Source organism: Diabrotica undecimpunctata, chromosome 7 (assembly GCF_040954645.1).
Source record: "Diabrotica undecimpunctata isolate CICGRU chromosome 7, icDiaUnde3, whole genome shotgun sequence".
Taxonomy (NCBI): domain Eukaryota; kingdom Metazoa; phylum Arthropoda; class Insecta; order Coleoptera; family Chrysomelidae; genus Diabrotica; species Diabrotica undecimpunctata.
In genome coordinates, this window is record NC_092809.1 from 93,411,808 (window position 1) to 93,425,338 (window position 13,531).

The window sequence follows — 13,531 nt, forward strand, 5'->3', positions numbered from 1 at the left end:
CCAGTTTCATAAATTTTATAAAAAATACGAAGGAGAGAACTTTTACCTGAACTTTCGAACAGCTTTATTATTAGAAAAAAAAAACTAAATAAACAAAAATTAGACCAATATTGAAAAGTGGACTAGAAAGAAGCATGGTTAACTACAAGTGGAAGAAGATTCAAATAAATTTAGAAACTCTGACAACAAACACCCACCACCTCTGCAAAAACAGATATTGTATAAAAATAAATCATATCCTTTATAAATGAATTACACAGCAAGTGGGTATTATTATTCGGCTTATATCATTTACGACCATATTTTAGTCTGAAATTATCTTCAAAACTGCAATCTTCTAGTATGAAATTGATCCATATTACATTACAAAAACTTAACCGACAAGGCGGCTTCTTTATATATCAATGTGAATGAATCATGTCTTTATTATTGCTGTACATCAATATACCTTTATTAAACACCGATTCTGAATAGACCACAATTATCTTTTGTTTATAATAGCTGCAATGAATAAGTTCCTTTATACGAATTATCCGTCGAAGCAGCTACGAATAGGTTTAAAATAAAAGCCGGATGTACTAATCAGTTGAGAATTAATGAAATGTTTTATTTAGATATCTGTATCGTTTATGAATTGTAATAAGAGTTGGCAACAGCGTCTCGCTACCGTGGGAACACGCCAAAGTCGTGCGTAAGTAGTTAACGTGAAAATAACGTCACGAAGAAACAATCGAAAGACAACCTTAAGCGTAGATTCTCCAAGGCACACTAGGTACTAGACTTAATATTAATTGTTGAAGAAGTTTAACATCCAAGAAGCATGTGAGGAATACTTTATGAGCGATTTCGGCCCCATTTTTATTTCCAAATGTATTTTAAATTGCTCGGAGAGTTTTATAATAAGGTAGACGACTGTTATAGAACGTTATTCCGAAATCGTCGGGAACCACAAAATATTTATACACCATGAAAGATTAATACGGACCTACATGAATTCACCTAAAAAATCTAATGGTATATAAAAAGAAATATATAAGCAAAAATCATTTATAAATAAAATATGTCAAGGAATGAAACACTCGTTAACAGCCGTGACATTTACTTGTAGACCAGAGATATCATACCAGGTGTCAAGCAGGTATCTAACAACTGCGTTTGATAAATTTGGTGATAATATGTCATAAACAAGATAAGTGCAAAATATTAAAAGTCTTTTTACTTATAAACAATATATAAACAATGTAGGTGTTTGCTATTTGATTTTAAATAAGTTCTTTTATACGGATGACCTTTCCGGTAAAATCCGGCTTTTTGGATAAAATTATGTAATTTTACTGAAAAAGAATATAAACTCCTTTAAAATGAGAGTTTGTAACATTCTTTTTGTTAATATGTTGCTTTTATTGCAAAAATAGTTTTGACCTTCGATTTTTTGAAAATTATTAAGTAATAACTTTTCAAAAAAAGGACAAAAAACTTTAATTTCGCGTGATAATAGGGGCAATATCACATCTATACAGTTATAAAAATTTCAAGAAGTTTCACTTAACAGTCATTACAAAATTAAAATTGTTTACGCGTATATACAACTTATTATGCTTAAACTATTATGATAGGTCTACATGAATTCTGAAAGCACTATAGTACATTTGAAAATTATTGATAGCACAATGTTATAGCAAAGGTCTAAATACAAGGTTGGTCAATGCAGAAAAAACGTAATAATTGACATCTTCTTATCCGAATCTTAACTCGACTTTAATATGACCACACCGACAAACCAGAAATATAACACATATGAGCAAATGAGCTAACCCTAAGGGATTAAGTAATAACTGAATGACTCAGTGGCGGAGAACATAAAATTATTTTAATATAAAAAAACTAAAATGTCAACATTACGTACAGCTGGTTCCTAAAAAACTGATACGAATCTTAAAGCGTATTTTGTAGAAAATTGAGCAGTGTATTTTGAAGGATCAATACTTATTATTTACATGCTGTCACTGTCACTGCCAAATCTTAAAATTTGTCAGATAACTTATTCTGTTCAACCTCAAAAAATGGCTCCACGTGCTAGCAAAGGACTAAAAGCAAGAATTGTAACGAAATTAGAAGATGGTTGGTCACTATCTGCCGTAGCGAACCATTTTAACGTAAAAGATTGAGAGATTGAAGCATTGCGTCTTAGGTACCGAACTCCAGCAAAAAAAACAAGCTGTTACACCACAACAGAAGCAATCAAGACTTATATTTGCTTTAAACCATCAGCTACAAAATTTTTGGGACAGGGTAATATTACAGATGAGAAAATTTTTCAATCTTCTAAAAAGGGCAAAATTGGGGTGTATAGACCAGATAATAATAGATTTAATCCTCTATATGTTGATAGATATCAAGCAGGTCTCTACGTCTATGTCCTTTTGTTTATACATCAGATGGTTGTATTACCCGTTCAAGGGTTTTATCATCAATCATAATTAGTTTTTTGAGCAAATTTCTTAACGAAACAACTTTAACTTAAATCTCTGCACAAATAGATATTTTGTAGGAAAAATGAGTAGAAGAAATGGGCCAAAAAGAGGATCGCGCAAGGCGAAATAGTTAGGATAAGAGAAATGTATGTGAGTGTTCATATCGAAATATTTTCTAATGACTTTTATGAATTAGTGTTGACCTCGGACACGAAAATCGACATCCGAAATATTGATTAATTTTTTAAAAATAGATCACATTCTATTTTAAACTGCAGTATGCAAGACTGAGTTTTCTCATGGGTGAATAATTCTTACATGGAATATTAACAGTGAAACAATGTATATGTAGGTAAAGTGCAGGGAAATGAACATTATTGTTGAAGTGTGAGAAAAATAGCAACATGTCAACAAACGGTATATATTACTCGACAAACAACAGTAAGTTGTTTAATTCCTTTATTCATGTAACAATAAATAAATTATATATAAAAAAATGTAGCTTAGCAAGGCATAAGTCTCTAAAATGTTGATGTTGCTGGACAAAATCTACCCTTAAATCACTAGCAGACAGCATATCTTATATCATGTATATGTATTATATTCCAGAAGTAACGTAAGAAAGTATTCCAGAACGTAGCAAAAGTTGGATTGTTTAAGATATCTACTAAAAGAATTATGGTGAGACAAGTACTATGGAAAAAGTACATTGATCTTTAAGGGGTGACAAACATGCGATAAGGTCATTTTTCCACAAACTAAGTTTCACCAATCTCACATTGTCACTAGGTCTATTGATGTATCCTCCAAACATCCCATGCCTGATTCCACCAGTGTTTTATGAAGTATATATATATGATTCGATGTTGCCAATACGCTTCAAAAGTTTGTGTCAAAGGCATTCATCTGTACATCCTCTGACCAAGACAAAAGTAACATTGGCTAGACGACAAAATAATTTTTAAATATATTTCATTGATTTTTCGCTAAAATCGCTCATTCAAAGTGTTCTATATAAATAGTAAGTCATACTTTTTACCTAGATAGATATGTGGTATTTCTTTTTTGAAACTATACAATAATCAATACAGGTAATAAAATATAGGTATTTTTGACTTTAACAAATAAAATAAATAATTGTGAAAAAATGTAAGGTATGCTTTGGAGTATATTTTTAAAACAACTATGGACAATAATTGGACAAAACTAGATTTTAATGTTAAGAAATTATATGCATCTAAATAGTAATTTTTGAAAATAAACGTTATTTTAAAAGTATTTTGAAATTCTACTTCCAAGTACATCAGTGAACAGTTTTTCTATATTTTTTGTCCCATACCTCATTAAGCAAATATAAATGGCAGGAACTTTTTATTGATTATTTTGTTGCTAAAAGGTTTAATAAAAAGTACTAACCTAGTCCCATGCGTCTTTTGATTTTCTTCAGAACCTTCATTTTCCCTTTTAACGGCGAAAACTTCTTTTCTCCTTTATTTTCAACACTGTTGCAGTTGCACGCGTTATTTTCTAATATACCCATCAGTCACAAGCACAAAAGTTTTTCAAAAACACTTACAGTTCATTAAGAACAGTCCTATTTCCATGTGAACGTGTAAAATACGACTAGAAACTAAGATAAGAGGAGTACGCGATACAAACCCTACCGATGTGAGCGTAAAACTGGCCAAATTCAGAAACGGACAGTGAGAAAAGTATCCGGAAGAACGGGTAGTGGGGGCAGCGTAGCATCTGCAGCCACGAGTCGCTAGCCAATGGGAATTGAGACGCACGCCGTATGCTTTTGAACAGCAGCCGCCTTTAGCAGATGCGACACCCTATCTTGAATTAGGTACCTGGTATTATTATACTAAGGTAACTATTTACCTGTTGGTGAAAAGTATAGGCATTCGATTTTAGGGCGATTTCGATATTCTGATGTAAACAGAGTAGAACACAGGGTCAATGAAACGATTTGAAATATTTTCTCTATCACCAAGGGACACACAATTTTTGTACATATTGCTCGTAAGATATTATTCGAAAGGATTATCTTCATGAATCTTTTGAAATATTACATCTACTTCTGAAACTAAAATATCTACAGGTTGAAAATAATAAGCTAAAACAAGACACAAAATTAAAAACGTTGTTTATGGCCGAAAAATAGATAGTTTTTTAATAGCGCCTATATCTCGCATTTAGTATGAATAATGTTGGAAAATTGGGAGAGAAAACATGTTTATAGTTGAATTACCAAATGAACAAGAAAAAAAGAAAGTTGTGGAGGCGAAGTCAAAACTAAAAAATTTAAAAGAAGATACAGTTTATATAAATGATGAGTTAACAATAAAAGAAAGAGAAATTCAAAAATCTATAAGACAAGCGGCAAAGAACGAAAGAGAAAGTGGTAATGCAGTCAAAATTGGGCACAGAAAGCTAATAATAAATCGAATTGAATGGCGATGAAATAATGACAAAGAGACCTTGGTTAAAGAAAAAGGAAAAAAGTAGAAGAGGGAAGAGAGGAGGATGTTTTTCTGACACGGACTTGGCAATGATTATGGATATGAAAAGAGCACTAGAAAATAAAAGAAAAGAAAAGAAAACAAAAATGAAGTAAACCCAATTAATATGGCCACTTGGAATTATGAAGCGGGAGCAATGAAAATTTTACTAACGGAACTGAACTAAATAGATATAAAATAGATATTATTGCTGTACAATAAACCCATCTAGTGGGAAATGGGACAACAAAGATAGAAAACTATACTTTATTTAAAAGTGGAAGCCAAAGTAGGAGATTTGTAGTGGGATTTTTGATTAACAACATACTAAAAGATGAAGTAACTGCATTTATAGCAAAATCCGATCGACTATGTGCCATACGACTAAGAAGACATATGTACATTGTAAACATTCACGCATCCACAGAGGAAAAGAAGAAAGAAGCGAAAAGATTATATATATATATATATATATATATATATATATATATATATATATATATATATATATTCTTACGTTACTATATATAGTTCTTACGTTAGTTATAAATTCTGAAAATTTATCCTGAATTACCAGATGATCAATTTGGTTCGTTCTCGGATCAAGTTGGAAGGTATTATCTATGATATATATATATATATATATATATCATAGATAATACCTTCCAACTTGATCCGAGAACGAACCAAATTGATCATCTGGTAATTCAGGATAAATTTTCAGAATTTATAACTAACGTAAGAACTTACAGAGGAGCTGACGTTGATTCAGACCATTATGCAGTCGGAGTTAAGTTAAAGTACGAGTATTCAGAAAAAATAAAACCCAAAAGAAGGCAAAATACAAGATATATCAACGACGAATTGAAAACAGAGGAAGTAGCCAACAAGTATAGGCAAGATTTAGAACATTTATAACCGCGACGCAACAGTTCAATTAAATGGCATAGAAGAAAACGGGCAAATACCTACTTGAAAATAGTATAAAAACAGCTATGAATAGAAACATAACAAAGAGTAAAAGGAGAGAGAAGAAAGAATGGTTGAACACAGAACGTGAAAAAGAAATAGAGTTAAAGCGAATATATAGACAAAAGATGTTGCAAACAAAAAATGGTAATGATAAAGAAAGATACAATATGCAAAGGAAATTAATAAAGAAAATTTGCCGAAGGAAGAAAAGAGAACATTTAGAGAGTCAACTTCAAAATATGGCAGAAAAATACCAAAGGAAAGATATAAAATATTTTTACAAAGATGCTAAAGAAATAAGCAGAGGTTACAATTCAAAAAGGACATACATTAAAGACAAAGAAGGTAATCTGATAGAAAATGAACAACAACAGTTGGAGAGATGGAAACAATATTTCGAAGAACACCTAAACGGTGAAATACAGGAGGAAAACGACAATGAACAAGAATCAATACCAATGGATGGAATAGATATTGCAAGACCAACTAAGGATGAGGTTGAGGAAGTTTTAACTGCGATGAAAAACAATAAAAGCCCTGGAGAAAACGGGATAGCAGCAGAAAACTTAAAATATGGAGGAGACTACACGAGAGGAAAAATCGACAAACTAATATGTCATATCTAGGAAAAGTAAATAGTACCTAAAGGGTAGTGCAAGTTTATAATATACCCAATACATAAGTAGGGAGACCTGTCAAGTTGTGATAACTATAGAGGAATAGCTCTCCTGAAAGTCACATACAAAGTACTGGTAACCATATTAAAAAGAAAAATAGAAGTGTAGACAGAAAATATATTGGACGACTATCAAGCTGGTTTTAGAACAAATCGATCAACTAGTGACCATGTATTTATGCTGAAACAAGTTCTCCCTGGTGCATATGAATACGACATACCGACCAACTTTCTCTTTGTGGATTTTAAAGGTGCTTATGACAATTTAGGTAGATCAAAACTGATGAATTTAGGAGTTCAAAATCCAATCTAAGATATTCAGACTGGTACATATGACGCTTCAAAACACTACAGGGGTAGTTAAGATTAATGGAAAGAAGAGCCAATACTTAAGAGTTCAGAAATGTGTAAGACAAGGGAATCCTTTATCCACCACGCTGTTTAATTTGGCCCTTGAAAAGATAATAAGAGACAGCCATATGAATACAGCGGGAACAATATTTAATAAGAGTCACCAGTGTCTAGCCTATGCTCATGATGTTGTACTTTTGGATAGGAGTAGAAAATAATTATAAAAAATAGCTAAGGATCTTCTAGAGGACGCAGGAAATATGGGATTACAGATAAATATAAATAAAACAAACTACATGGAGCTGAAGAATAAGCAAAAGAAAAGCAGAACACTAAATATGGAAATTGCATTAGGGAGAGAAATTCTGGAAATTGAAGAGGTGGAAGATTACATGTATCTGGAAGTTCTTGTGACAAATAAATACGAAGAAGAAAAGAAAATAGATCTACGAATAGCAAAAGGAAACAGGTGTCCAGGCAGTTTGCAAAGAATAATAAAATCGAAAGAGGTATCGAGAAATACAAAAATAAGGCTGTATAAAACTATCCTGCGACCTACTCTAACGTATGGGTGCGAAACATGGGTGTATATGTGATGTAATAAAGAAACTACAACAGAAAATTGAAATATAATATGATAGTAATAATGTAGTAGTAGTAATAATGTAATAATAATAATGAGGGAAGCAGTTGCGGAAGATCTACAAGAAAAGAAGATAGAAAATTGGAGGAAAGAAGCTAGAGACAGAAGGATATGGAAGAGAATTACTAAGCTATGGGCCTGAAACGGCCTAAAACAAGCTTTTATATATATATATATATATATATATATTGTTGTACTTTTGAATGTCCATAAGCAATAAAAAACCGATATACAAATTTTATTACTTAAATAAAAATTAAAATTATTGATATTTCATAAAGACACGGGCATATGAATTTTCAAACATCCTGTATAAGACAAAATATGTATTTTAAGTTGTTCGAAGAATTGTTCATTAGGCCTCAGAGACAAGACTTTCAAATATTATCGATAAGAAATTTAAATAAGTCGGTTATTGTGAAATGGTTTTACCCGGAATAAAAGTGTATATAGAAAGTGTTGAACAATGGACCGGGATTTGCGGTGGTTTTCTCCCCGAAAGATTATATCGGTAAAAGTTTATTAACAAAAGACATTGAATTGAGAAACAGGTATCGTTTGTAGCTATTAGTAAGAAATATTTGTAAAGTAGATAGATTTAGTTAGAATAATTAAAGAAGATTTGTTTTCTGGAATTACCCGAATGACGTTTTATAGAGAGAGTTGGGTGGTAACGATATACTCACAAGAGGTGGATGATTTTTATTGGTCAAATTTTGAATGCAAGGAGGTTTGGTTTTGGCTATGAGATAGGAGAGAGAAAAAAAGGTTAGTTAGTCAGTTTTCGTCGTCCAAGAAGGAAGGAGCTTTGTGATTTGTGTTTGTTTGAAGTCCCGAAGACGTAATTTACCGGGTGTGTTTATTTGCGGTGGAAAAGCTGACCAGTGTGAGGAACGGGGTACAGAGAGATAGAAAACCAAAGGGCCTAAGAATATTAATAGCAGACGAAGCCGGAAACATTTGGAGATACAAGGACAGATAGGAGAAAGGTGTACGTCATCTGGACCACAATAGGAGCAGAAGCAGAGAAAGGATTTTTTTGTTGTGGCGTGGCCATAGAATTGCAACGGCAGAGAAGGAAAGGTCAGTCAAATTTCATTAGAGCCGGAGTGTGATTTTCATTTATTAATTAAGTAAATTGAATAAATAATAGAGACAGTTAATTTTGCGATCACTAAAAAAAAAAAGGAATTATAAAAAGAGCTTAGTTATAACACATATTAAAAATCAATGTAAAATAACATTTGGGTCCATGATAGAAAACAACTTCTCATATATTTAAAGTTAGTATATTGCAAATATTACAGGATTGATTGTTGTATAAAATTTCATTAAAATAAAGGACATCTCACATATAGTTCAGTTGAAATTCTATGTATTTTATTCAGGTCATATTACCTATCCCGATTAGGACGCCAATTGGAAAATATTTTGAATCCACGATCAAAGGTAAATCGTACAATTTAAATAGCCTGAGATTGTAATTAATTAATGCTGATTTATTGTGATTAATTGGAGATTAGTTCATTTAATAAATATAGACAGGATTTTTCCTAAGTAAGCAATATAATACAATTTAAATAGCTTAACAAAATGGCCCCCAACGTGTAAAGCTTTGAAAAATATTTCTAGTTGGCAAATTTGAAAGGATAGGAGTAGACGAGCAGATATTTGAAAGTTTATATGCCGGGGATAAAGTGAAATATTATGTAAAAATTGAGGACATAAAGATTATATATTTTTTTTAAGATACAATTTACCATAATTGATTTATTCGTGATATTGACAACTTATAGGTTACCATAATTGATTTATTTGTGTGATATTTAAATTTGATAATTTTACCATACTTGAATGATTTGATTGATTTTGACATTTGATATTTTACCATTTGATTTATTTGTGGGATATTGAAATTTGATACTCGTACTCAAGAGTTATTACATTTGAACAGGAAAAGTCCCGTTTGTTGCAACAGACCAGTAGAATTTTATATTTGGCGGGGAAATTATTGCACAAATTTCAAAGTTTCATATTTGGCGGGGATAAATAATCTAACGAACATGTCGGCCACAAGGAGTCAAAGCAAAACGCAAGAAAGGAAAGAGGATAAGATAGAAGAGGAAACAATTATTGATGAAGGATCGGATAATGAAGGAAATGCTACAATAATGGAGGAAAGAAAAGAAACAGGGATGTTAGAAAAATTATTAGCTATGATGCAAATACAGACACAACAAATACAAGAATCGTCACAAAAAATGGATAAAAATCAACTGGAAACAAAACACATAATGGATGAATCACAACAAAGAACGGAACAAAAATTGGACAAGTTGGAAGAAAACCAAAGAAAAATGGAACAAAAAATGGAAACGCGTATGGACAAATATGAAAACGAAATAAAAGTCTGTTTAGAAAGAAGTAGGGAAGAAACAGAGAGGAAAATAGAATTGCAGAGAGAAGAAATCGAAACTAAAATGAAGGATATTCAGAGTATGCAAAAAAGGGAATTAGAACAGATAGAAATAAAATTTGAAAATGCGCTACAAGAAGACCGGAAAGAAACGGAAAGGAGATTTAAACAAATTGCAGAGATGGAGATAAGAGGAGTAGAAAGAAAGGAAGTCATCGTACATAGCACAGAAGACGTAAAAGTACGATTTGGCGGGGATATAAGGAAAATACACCCAGTGCCTTTTATAAATAACCTAAAGGAAAAAGTCAAATACATAGGACCGTTTGCAACAGCAAAGGAAACCATCAGAAACCATCTCACAGAAGAGGCAAATCTTTGGTTTGTCAGCAAGGAAGAAGAATTGGACAATTGGCAAGATTTTGAGAGAAGATTCTTAAATTATTTCTGGGGAAAAATCCAGCAACTACAAGTAAATAAAGAGTTACAAAATGGAAAATACCATGAGAGGATGGGCGTATCAGAAAAGATGTACGCATTACAACTCTATAATAATGCAAAACATTTGCAATATAATTATTCATCAGAACAATTGGTAGAGTTGATATCGCGACATTTTGAAGATACCTTGGAAGACCACATAAATCTCCAAAATTACAAGGACATTGACAGCTTATGTCAATTTTTGCAAATGAGAGAATCACATAGGCATGAAAGAAGAGAAAGAAGACCGCAAGAAAATTATAGACAAAGAGAAAACCAAGAATATAGAGATAGAGGTCAAAATTTTAGAAGAGATTATACAAGACGAGAATTCATACCTAGACGGGGATATGAAAATAGACCGAACGGAAGAGAGAATTATGAACCCAGAACCCAGAGATGGAATGAAAACAGGGATCGGGAAAATCAGAGTAGAAATAACCGCCCATACCAAGGAAACAGATACAATAACCCACGGAATGAACAGGAATCTCGCGGTAATCGATACGGGAATGATAGACCAAAAGAGAACAGAAGAGAAATAAATAATATGCAAAGAGAAGAAAATGAATATGAGAGAGAAGATGACGGGAGAGAAAACACAGAAGAACAACAGGCGTGTTTTCAAGAAGGCGCTCACTAAAAACGAAGAAACAAACAGGAATTTTTTGTCACCCCAAGGAATTTATTAAACTGGCAGGAAACAATGAAAAGAGAAATGGAGTTAATTTAAAATTTGTGGATGGATTTATAAATGAGAAACCAATTAAAATTATGATAGACACAGGCTCTGAAATAACACTGGTCAACAGAAAATTAATCGAAGAAGTAAATTTAACAAGTCTAATTTATAAAATACCTAGGGTGAATTTAGTGGGCGCAAATAAACGGACATTGGCAACAATAAATGAAGGTATACGAGTAATGGTACGATTGAAAAAAAATATGTATGCACTTCAATGTGTAATAATGCCGAATATGTCACATGACATGATTGTAGGCGTTGACGAATTAACGGAAAAACATGTAGTGATCGACTTCAAAACCAATACGATGAAAATAACCAAGGAAAAAGAAGAAGAACAGGATAAGGAACAAGAGAAACAAATTACGGACGAATCAGAGAAAGAACAAACGGTGGAAATGAACCTGGCGACGAAGAAAGGAAAAGGAAGAAAGAGGGGAAAAGGTCTGAAAAAGATCAAAGAAAAAAAAACCTGGGATTCCTCAAAAGATGAGACGAGCTCAGGAGAAGAAGATGGAAAAATTTTGACAAGAAATAAAAGCAAAACTTGGGATTCCTCAAAAGAAGAGACGAGCCCAACAAAAAAAAACACAAAGGAAAATGAAGAGGACACAATGGAGACAGTGGTGTTTGAAGAAGACACGGAGTACACGGTGAATATGTGCGAAAAATTTGATGGGAGAGAAAAAAAATTGATATGTGGAGAAGGCAAAGAAAATGATTTGCGTATAATTTTAAGAGACTATGAAACGCTGATAAATGAGGAAAACCGAGTGGCCACAAAATACGAGCACTCATTTGAGGTGAAAAACTTGAGAAATTTTCGATCGAAGACTTATCCAATTCCTTATAAGTATCGGCAAGAAGTAAAGCAAGAAATCAAAAAAATGTTGGAAGATCAAATCATTGAGAGATGTGACTCACCCTATATTAACCCAATTGTGATAGTGAAGAAGAGCAGTGGAGAGTTAAGACTCTGTTTAGATGCCCGAAATATCAACCAACACACAGTATCACAATATGAATCACCGTTAAATATCGAGGCCATTTTTGGAAGGATCACGGGATCACATATTTTCTCAAAAATTGATCTAAAGCATAGTTTTTGGTTAATACCTTTGGCTGAAAAGTGTAGAAACTACACTGCCTTTTCAATTGATGGTATAGTATACCGATTTAAGGTAGTTCCGTTTGGATTACAAAGCGCCTGTGCAGCACTTGTACGAGCTTTGCATACCATTTTGAATCACCATGAAGAGTTCATCGTCCATTACATCGACGATTTATTAATTTTTTCACAAGATATGCAGAGTCATGTGGAACATATCAAAATAATTTTGAAAGAATTGGACACAGCGGGATTAAAACTAAACATTGAAAAATGTCAATTTTTTCAAAAGGAAGTGATTTATTTGGGTTTCAAACTTGACACCGAAACTGTAAGTCTAGCCGAGGACAGAGTAAAGCTCATCGACGAATACCCAAGACCAACAAATCTAAAAACATTGCGAGGGTTTCTCGGTACGATAAATTATTTCAAGAAATTAATTCCCGATTTAAGCCAAAAAGAAATTCCTTTAATAAAATTGTTAAAGAAAGGGACAAAATGGAATTGGAAAGAAGAACAGGAGGAAGCTTTCAAAATATTGAAACAAGAATTTGCTAAAGGAACAAAAATATATCACCCTATTTACAATTTGCCGTTTATACTCCGTACGGATGCGTCGATACAGAAATTTGCAGGAGTGTTGTCGCAAATACAAAACGGCCAAGAGGTTCCGATATGTTTTATATCTCGAGTGACTAAAACACATGAGAGAAAATACAGTGTCACCGAGTTGGAATTCGCCAGTGTACTATTTTGCGTAAACAAATTAAGGTTTTACTTATTGGGAGCTAAATTCACCATCGAAACGGATCATGCAGCATTGATACACATCATGAAGAATCGATTGGTAAATAACAGAATACACAGAGGCATTCTGCTCTTACAAGAGTATGATTTCCAATTTCGATACATCAAAGGGAAAGACAACATAATAGCTGACGCTTTAACACGGGACGAAGATACAGGAAAAAAGGAGACAATTACATTACATGTGGGATTGAATATACTGACACAAGACGAAGGGATATTTTCGTTAAATGAGATAAGGACCGACCAGGAAGGCCTAGAAGAAAGAGAAAAGAGAAGAGCAGAGCTAGAAAACGAGATATTTTTTAAGAGAATAGACGGAAAGGAATTATATTTAGTGACACCGACATTG

General features: G+C 32.7%; 1 protein-coding gene across 2 annotated transcripts in view; it reads right to left on the reverse strand.

The window, feature by feature from the left end:
* The window catches only part of neur (E3 ubiquitin-protein ligase neur), a 301,968-nt gene that overhangs the window by 55,300 nt on the left and 233,137 nt on the right, over positions 1–13,531 (reverse strand). Inside the window, exon 1 of one of the 2 annotated variants that reach the window (XM_072537768.1) lies at positions 3,891–4,164. The exons of the other annotated variant lie outside the window; for it this stretch is intronic. Within the exon in view, the coding sequence (XP_072393869.1) occupies positions 3,891–4,014 (124 nt within the window). The 5' untranslated portion in view covers positions 4,015–4,164. Of the gene's footprint in view, positions 1–3,890; positions 4,165–13,531 lie in introns of those variants that run through there. 2 annotated transcript variants of the gene reach the window in all.